The following is a 9,202-nucleotide window of genomic DNA, read 5'->3' on the forward strand; positions in this document are numbered from 1 at the left end:
TAAAATCAATCAATCAATCAATCAATCAATCAATCAATCAATCAATCTAATATAATGTAATATTTTGCGATGCTTTTCTTCACCAGAGGCCAGTGAGGTTCTGGGCCTGTAAGTATAAACCACTCCTAACCAGATGATGTCGCTCTTCTGTATTTAACTGTTTCCGTTAAGCGAGAGCCTCTCCGGTCTCATCGTGGGCTGTGATTGGTTAAGGACGTTGCTAGGACATCACGAACAGTTTACAAATATGTCGACTTCCTGAGGCGAACCAAATGGCTAATATGGTCGTATTATTATATTCTTCGTTCTTTACACATGTTTTACTCTTCGCTTGCTTGGCTTACACTCAAAACATTGTCGGTAAGACCTTATATTTACTCACGGTACCTTCGCAAAACCTACCTGAGAAACGAGCAATTGCTAATTTTTTAGTGAATTTTTGTAGCTAATTGTGACGTATATAACTGTTTTGAAAGTTTTCCAGCCTTCCTTTGTGATTACAACGGGACCAGTGGTCACTGCAGTTTTGCTGGGAAACACCTCGGGTATCTCTCTTAGTCTGAGGACAGTTTCTCCATCCAACACAACAGGTAAAAGCTCCAGGACACATATCTTCTTTGGTTCCCCCCCAGCGTGGTCTGGCGGTGATATTGTTGTACTAGTTTAGACACGAAAAAACAAGTGTCTTTAGGTTAATTAGTTAACTGCATTTTAAAAATTCCCAGCTTAGAAACTCGAAAAAATGAGAAGAATTTAGCAGTAGTAGTGTTAATTTTGGACGCATTTGGTTGTTGTTGATGGTTTCCTTTTAACAGGAAGCATTGGTTCTCCATCATGTGTAGCAGAAGAAACAAATTGGGTCCTCACAAGGGAGCAGCTGGGAAAGGTAAGAGACTTGTCCTGTCCTTTTTGTGGCATAAAATGGAGAAAATACACACCAGAGTTGTTAGAAGCATGACGTTTATTTCAAATATTAATTAATAAATTGATCTGAGTTAAAAATGTACATATAAAGTGAGGAGTGGATGATGTGGTGGCTCTCTCAAGTCAGCCTATAATAATTCATTCAATAATTCCTAGGGATGCACCATCCCAGAATAAATGAAGATTATAAGTTATATTTACAATTTCAAAGCGCTTTTAAGTTTGCTGTAGTTCAATTTACATCAGTAATGCCTGCTGTTGAATTTTTAGGATCTTTATTTATTAATTTTTAATTCTGGTCAGCTGTGATATGTGATGAATGGAAGACCTAGAAATCTATAAACGAGGAGAAAAAGGGATTTTCACCAAATCACTCTCGATCAGAAAAATAAGAAGAGAAGAAATGTATTATATAGACTATACGTTTTTTTTTTCTTTCTTTAAAATTCAAACCAGTGAAGTGGTATTGCATTTGCAATGAAGTGATATTTTCACTGGTGGTTCTTGTTTATATGACCTGCCTGAAAAAATAAGGCTAAACATACATTCGGGTTACACTCTAGTTAGCAGCCAGCTAAAGACAGATGAACAGTGAACAGATGCAACAATGATGAAGTAAGACACAAGCACCTGAGTTAATTACAACACAAATTTAATTTGATAAAGTTGATCCTTGGGCATGCATTTTCTTCATCGTCTTGTTTGTCTCATTTGGTGTCCCAGTCTGCAATTCGAGTTCATCTAAGACTGAATCAAAGTCTGCATTTATGTGGCAACAATGATACAAACACAGACTGCTGTCAAAGAGCATTGTGCATCCTGGAAGCCCTTCAGGTGTCTGCCTGTGTGGACGGTACGCCCCAGGCATCGCTGCTGATCCAGGCCAAGATACATGCCCTGTTGGTTCCTGCTAATCCTGGATCTGGTAATTCAAATGAATCTTGTGTCTCACTGTAATGTGCTTTCATTTAAAAAAAAAAAAAATTCAAACAACAAAAATTTAAATCTCCATTTCAGATAATAAAACAGTTATTCCAAACCAAGTGTACCAGCCCCTGGGCCCTTGTCCTTGTGACCTGACATCCGGAGCGTGTGACATACTCTGCTGTTGTGACACGGTAATATTTTTTAAAAGACAGGTGTGGATTTCAGACAAATATTTTCTTCTGTATTGATTATCAAATGATTAATTTGTGATTTCCCCCTCAACAGGATTGTTCCAATGAAGATTTGAAGCTGTTCTCATCCCATTGTCTGCCAGGACCCTTTGGTGGGCAGGTCTCTCCTGCTCCAGATTATCAGTGTTCTGTGCAGTCCATAGAAAATTCCCCAGATTGGTTTCCATTTTTATGTGTCAACTCTCCCCCTGAAAACAACCCTTACCTTGGTCACTTTTACAAGGGAGACACAATGTGAGAAAGGTTTAAATATATTTCAGTCTTGCAACTTATCAAGGAACTTCATGTGTCATGTTATCATCATTTGTCTTTTCACCTGTCTAGTGCACCTAAGCCTGGTCCATCCTTCCAAAGTCCAGTTTTGCCAGCTCCAGTCCCAGTTGATGTTTATATTCAAGGAAATCCAATTTTCACATTAAATGGCCAATACTTCACTGTTCCTCAGGTTAGTGTTAGCGTGTACAGTGGCCCCTCGTTTATCGCGGGAGTTACGTTCTAAAAATAACCCGCGATAAGTGAAATCCACGAAGTAGCCAACTTTATTTTTTACAATTATTATAGATGTTTTAAGGCTGTAAAACCCCTCACTACACTCTTTATACACTTTTCTCAGACAGGCACGAACATTTTCACACTTTTCTCTCTTGTTTAAACACTCTCGAAGTTCAAACCTTGTAGAAAAATGAGTGCAGTATAATAGAATGAAACCAAAGGGTCCCGCAGGTGATGACATTTCATCGACATTGTTGTGTTTGTTGGGGAGAAAACTTACAAACATACAGTACAGCACTTCAGAGTCACACTGCTGGCGATCAACGATTTATGTAAATTTGACAAGCTGAACGCATTCTGTACTGTACAGGAGACACGGCACGAGATTGATTGACAATGGTCAGCCAATTGGGACGCAGAACACAATGCGCTGTAAAAAGAAAAAAAAAAGCATGCAAAATTGCACACAAAAAAAATCCACGAAACAGCGAGGCCGCGAAAGGTGAACCGCGATATTGCAAGGGACCAGTGTATTTAATGCCTTTTATTATAGGATTGTTTCATATGTAAGTATTCCAAAGCAGTGACAGCTAACACTTAATGTAACAACTGTTCTGTTCAACAGAAGGTCCTTGGACTTTGTGTAAACAATGCTCCTGTAGCATTTCTGAAAAATTTCAACTATGAGTGTACAACTCTGCTGCTCTCCTGTCCAACTGGATATCCTCTACCGACACTGTCAGGAAATCTGAGCATTAAAGTGAAGAATGGGCAAGGAGGTAGTTTTTAAATATAACAAATTATAGAAAAGCTTTGAAGTCTTTTGAAGCTATCTGAATGTCAAGCTGTTTAAAAATGGTTTTGTTTATTCCTGTATTTCAGGTGATGTCGTGGTGGATGTAATTGATGAAGTGGCTGCTGATACGAGTCCATTTATTTCCATAATAGATGCAGTTGCCCCCTCAGGTATCCACATTACATTACTGCATTACTAACACAACTCAAATGTTTAATTGACCTTAATGTTGACATGTTTGGGCATTTTTTTCAAAAGATGAGATGTTGGTTTGTGAAAATTTGACGTTAGCGCTGGATTACAAGTTCTACTGGAAAGAAAATGGCATCACAGGCATCACGCTGACAAGGACTATTGGGACTATCATTTTAAATAGTCGGGGTAAGTGCTATAACGCTTGGCCGTCGTTTAGCTTGACTAATGGTTCTGACTAATATTGTTTTATTTTCCTGTAGTTTAAACTCATTTTTGGTATTCTCTTGTCTTAACAGCAATATTAACCACAAAGTATTCTGCCACATTTCTAAATGGAGAATTTTCTGGCGAGCCAAACTCGGGCAACCCAGGTAGGACCAAGAGAAGGTTTTGTATAAAATAAAGTATTTACAGTACCTGGGAATAACATGTGTACACATTTTTAATGACAGGTTACCAGGTGGGAAGGCCTGTTGTTGCTGGAATTGTGGAAGCTTTGGACAGCAACACAGGCTTAATAAAAAGGACATCAGTTAATGTTTGGAAACCAGGTAAAACCCATAAAGATTGCTGATTAGTAGATGACTGCATGTAACCTAATAGTGGACTACATACTGCCATATAAAAAAGAAGGTTTTCACAGGACTCTGTGCATTTATGTGAAAAACTATCTCATGATTCAGTAGCATGCAGAGCCATTTTTAGTAGCAAAAACTTGAAGTGATCATTTTCTTTATGACTTGATCAGTCTTTCACATCACTGTGAAAGAATTTTAGTCCAGCCTTCTGGGCTTTGTTTATAAACAGCTCTCTTTAGGTCCTGTCACAGCATTTCAATCAGGGTGAGGTCTGGACTTTGAATGGTGCATTGCAGTTAATAAAAAGTCTTTGATTAGGAGCCTCTGGGTGCTACTCACCCTCTTCATTATTATGGAACTATTAAGGGAGCACTTAGTTTTCCACGGGATTTCACAGAGTCCTGTGAAAATGTTATTTTTTACTTGACTGTACATTTCAGTCCAAACAATTTGACTTACCGTACATTGAAGATAACCAGTCATCTCCGTTTTCTGATCTGGCTTCCAGTGAGTGATGGACTCTGTTCCACTGCTGGGATGAAACCGGTTCTGTTTGGAGAGAATTCAACATCAGGGTGTTTGCTGCCTGTCAGCCGGCAAAATCTAACTCAGTGTAGCCTTCTGAGGTCAGTGGCTTTGCATGATTACTTCTCTAATGTATATATGTAGATATGTGTTTTTTAATATAATTTCTTTCCTCTTTAGAGAGACTGTTACTAACCTACAGGCAGATTTGATTGCAGCCACATATGTGGCAAAGAGTGGAAACCCAGATTTTCTAACTATGGCAGATTGGATAAACATAAGCTGTAAGTACACAGTGCAAAGAATTTCCTTTTAAAAAAAAAAAAAAATTGTCTACTTTTTAATTATATTAAACTCATTTTTGCCATTCTAGTTCTGCCATAGTATTTTTTATGGTTCTAAATGTTTTTCACAACATATAAATTCCAGTTGTGACACTGAACTCAAGCACAGCAATGAAAAACAGCACAAGTACATGTTACGATACTCCGGCCCACCTGCATATCCATATTTGGAGTGTTATCACCAGCGTGGTAGAGGGTGTACCTCAGAGGGAAATTCGTGCTTTGCAAGTCAGGTATGTATTAGATGCCTACAGGTTACAAAGCAAAGTATAGCTTTTATTCAGAAGGGGCTATTGATTATTGCACATAATGAGTCACTTCATATAAAGAATTCTGTTCTGTTTTAGCAATAACCCATCTAACTGGGCGCTGGACTGTGGTGGAGGTGCTATCTCTTCATGTGTGGACCCAGAGGAGCCTCAGTTGTTCTCCATCACCTCCTCCGTCACATTTATTGACATTCCTATCAACACCAGACCACCAAAAACCAGGTGCTTAATCCAGCAGAAACAGTTTTTATACCAGATACAGATTAAAGGCCGATTAATAACTTCCTGTGTACTTTGTTTCTAACAGAGTGTTGCTTTGTTAATTAATTTTTCCCTTAGGTTTTACATAAACTTCACAGAATATGACTGTAACAGGAATGATGTGTGTTGGCCTGAACTCGCCTTTCCCATCACCAAGTATTACACAGGTGAGAATTTGTTAAATTCTAGAAAATGTGCAGTGTTTTTACTTTTTCATTTTGGACATTATTTAGTCAATTAGGAAGGGTCCTTACCCAGAGAATAATTCCTCTGTATTCTATTTGTGGTTTTAAAATAATTTTATCCATTGTTAGACCTAAAAGCTTAAACAAGAGCAACACAGGCTCTACTCCAAATTACAGTGTAATATTCAGTGTAATTGTACCAAAATCAGTTCTAGATTAATAGGATTCTGGTTAAATGTATCTTTAAATGCAGTAGTGAATAAAACTGATTCTGAGGTCAATAATAAAAAAAACTCTCATGTGTTTCACTTTTTCCCCCTAGAAACATTTCTAAAAGTTTGGATTACTGAGACTACAGTCAGTGACCTACTTTCCCTTTATCCTTCACAGGCGAGCCATTTTCTCAGTCGCTGGCTAAGGGCATGATCTTGGTTTTCTTCTTTATCGTTGCCTCAGTTCTTGGCACCCCGTGGAGACAAATCAGACAGTTGTGGAACAACTCTGCTCACTAAAACTCAGTGATGATGGTTTAAAGTGCCACTTTTTCTATAATAGTAACTTACATGTTTATTCCTATGATTGTTGTAGGAGTATAAACTGTTGTATTTGTGAACCTTTTTACAATAAAAATATTTTTCTATTACTTTCTCAGTGCATGGGACTTGATTCTTGGTTGTTGTTTTTTCAGATTTCAGTTGTTCTCACATGGCTCAGGGTCATCACCCAGAAGCAAAATATTATTTCAGCGTCACACAGACAGGCAACAGCTGTAACACAGTTACTGCTCCTTAGGATTATAGACCTGGGTTTAAAGTTATTTACTATATTTTATAGTAAAAGTAATTTAAATTACCTCAAAGTTGATGTCACAGAGTGATACTGAAATAAATCACCAGTGCAATTTAAATTAAGAAGCAGGAATATTAATGAAAGTAAAAACAGTATTTATTTGTGAGACAATGTGCTGACAGTGTTTATTAATGTGGTATTTCATGCTGTAAGAGATAATCATCAAATTGTTACTGAATGCCGCCTACAGGCCAGTATTTATTGCAGCCACAGATGTGCATCAGTCAGCGTTCTGTTGCTGTTTATTGCTGCAGTGTGCACTTTGTGATGAGGTGTGTCTACGCAGCCACATCACTTCCTCTTTTGTTAATTTATGTTTCCTTTCAATTTTGCACTATTTTATTTTTAGAGTAATTGTTCTTTTTTTTACACTCTTTTAGTCATCACACTTATTGAATCTACATTTTATTTATTTTTACACAAACTATTCTGTGTACTATCTTCAAATGTCCACTAGATACACAGTGAAAATGGAACATAGTATAAATGAACCTCTGGGGTCTTCTTTACTGCTCTGAATACACTAACAGCACAACAAAATGGAAACAGGGAAATTGCACAAATGAACTCAAACAAAGGACATTTGGGGCAATTAGGCTTTAGTTTGGGCTGTTAAATTACTACGTTATTCTTTTCATTTGTTTTTGATGATATGGCTTGTACATACTCAGTGACAGCCAGTTAACAATGTATGTGCTAAGATTGCTAAAAATGCAAATGCATTGTATGAATAATGCAGTTCAAGAGCCATTTTGGGGAAGTGCTGATTCAAATGTTATTTTTAAGGAGGATCTCATTCTCTCAGTTTCTCTGTTTTTTCAACAATATGTAATAAACTTCCTAATATTTGCAGTTCACTTCAGCAGCACCACAACCATGACTCCAAAATGGTTTTAGAAGAACCTAAATTATAAAATATAGATTTATTCTGTCTGTGAAATCAGATTTATGCAACCTGTTTTACCTCCTGTAGAAGCTTGCTTCTGCCACTGAAAAGAAAGCCATCCACAAGTCAAAATTTGGGGTAATTACAGTACTGTGAAAAAGGATTTGCTGTCTTACTGATTTTTTTTTACTCATTTGTCACATGTGTTTCAGACCATCAAATATAATTCAGTTTTAGACAAAGAAAGTAAAAACTTTCTTTTTCTCAAGTAAATACAAACTCTAGTTCATTCATAGAAAAAAGCTATCCAAACATACCTGGCCCAGTTCTTAATATGCCCTTAAATCTAATAACAGGCTGTGCCACACTTGGCAGATCTTTTTTTTTTTTTTTTCAGATCATTGTCATGCTGCATAATCTGAGTGCTCTTGAGCTTCTGCATAGTAACTGATGGCTGGACATTCAGAGTTCATGGTTCCATCAATTACAGCAATTTGAACAGGTCCTTAAGCAGCAAAGCAGCCTCAGACCATCACACTGCCACCACCATGTTGGACTGTTGGAATGATGCTCTTTTTTGAAATTCTGTGTTAGTTTTAAACCAGCTGCAACAGCACTCAAACCTTCCAAAAAGTTTTTGAGAAAACTTTTCTCAAAAGTCTTGGGGATCATCACCATGGTTTTTTTTGGCAAATGTGAGACAAGCCTTTGTGTTCTTTTTTGGTCAGCAGTGTTTTTCTCCTCAAACTCTCCAATGCATGCCATTTTTGGCCCATTCTCTTTCTTACTTTATCATGAACCCTGACCTTAACTGAGGCAAGTGAGACCTGCAGTCCTTTAGATGTTGGTCTGGGGTCTTTTGTGACCTCATGAGTGTCTCATCAGCACGATCTTGGAGTAATTTTGGCAGGCCAGCCACTGCTGGAAAAGTTCACCACTGTTCTATGTTTTCTCCATTTGGGGATAATGGCTCTCACTCACTTAAGTCCCAAAGTCTTACAAATGGCCTTGTAACACTTTGTAGACTGATAGATGTCAAGGACTTTGTTTCTCAGCTGTTTCTTTAGAACGTGGCATGATGTGTTGCTTTTTGAGGTCTTTTAGTGTACTTCACTTTGTCAGACAGTAGGTCTTTTTAAGTGATAACAGATTCTGCGGGTGTGGCAGTAATCAGGCATGACTATGGCTTTTTGCCACTGAATTTAGCTTTCAAAATATTGTGGTTAATCACAGTTAATTCACGATTTAACAAGAGAGGACAATTACTTTTTCACATATGGCGAGGTGTGGGTTTGGATTGGGTTGGGATTTTTTCACTTAATAAATAAAAGCATTGTTTAAAAACTGCATTTTCTATTTACTTAATTTGTCTTTATTTATCAATATTAAAATTTGATGATCTGAAACATGTAAGTGTGAAAATTATGCAAAAATAGTAAGAAATCAGGAGGTGGAAAATACTTTGTCATTACACTGTATCTAAAAATTTCAACTTCCTCAGAAGTTTGAGTCCTTGGGTTTGGCTTTTTTCAGTGGTGTAAACAGCCTTCCATACACTTCTTGAAAGAATCCAATGAAAAATATCTAAAAGGTCGAAGTTTTTGTCTCAGGTCATGAACCTTCAGTCAGCGCTCAGGGCTTACTGTTATCTTGACTGTGTTGTGCGCAGACTCCAGGAGGCTGCGGTCATTGGTCAAAGGTATACTGGGTGCCGTGGAAG

General features: G+C 37.6%; 1 protein-coding gene across 1 annotated transcript; it reads left to right on the forward strand.

Annotated features, from left to right (window-relative positions):
- The first annotated feature begins 136 nt into the window (after nucleotides 1-136).
- tctn2 (tectonic family member 2) lies at nucleotides 137-6,390 on the forward strand. The gene is made up of 18 exons (XM_063489789.1): nucleotides 137-360; nucleotides 477-590; nucleotides 816-886; nucleotides 1,648-1,849; nucleotides 1,942-2,042; nucleotides 2,137-2,336; nucleotides 2,427-2,547; nucleotides 3,220-3,373; nucleotides 3,477-3,560; nucleotides 3,649-3,771; nucleotides 3,882-3,956; nucleotides 4,038-4,136; nucleotides 4,672-4,789; nucleotides 4,869-4,972; nucleotides 5,118-5,265; nucleotides 5,380-5,523; nucleotides 5,641-5,729; nucleotides 6,138-6,390. Exons 1-18 carry the CDS (start codon nucleotides 273-275, stop codon nucleotides 6,257-6,259), a joined length of 2,157 nt encoding a protein of 718 aa, XP_063345859.1. The 5' UTR covers nucleotides 137-272; the 3' UTR covers nucleotides 6,260-6,390.
- The last annotated feature ends 2,812 nt before the right edge of the window (nucleotides 6,391-9,202 follow it).

The sequence above is a fragment of the Pelmatolapia mariae genome, linkage group LG12, assembly GCF_036321145.2.
Source record: "Pelmatolapia mariae isolate MD_Pm_ZW linkage group LG12, Pm_UMD_F_2, whole genome shotgun sequence".
Classification (NCBI taxonomy): Eukaryota; Metazoa; Chordata; class Actinopteri; order Cichliformes; family Cichlidae; genus Pelmatolapia; species Pelmatolapia mariae.

What these genes read in the sequence shown, in the direction of transcription:
- tctn2 (XM_063489789.1), top strand. Translation starts at nt 273, where the DNA reads ATGGCTAATATGGTCGTATTATTATATTCTTCGTTCTTTACACATGTT. An exon ending in TATCATTTTAAATAGTCGGG is followed by an intron (nt 3,772 to 3,881) that starts GTAAGTGCTATA and finishes TTGTCTTAACAG; the next exon opens with CAATATTAACCACAAAGTAT. An exon ending in ACTCAGTGTAGCCTTCTGAG is followed by an intron (nt 4,790 to 4,868) that starts GTCAGTGGCTTT and finishes TTTCCTCTTTAG; the next exon opens with AGAGACTGTTACTAACCTAC.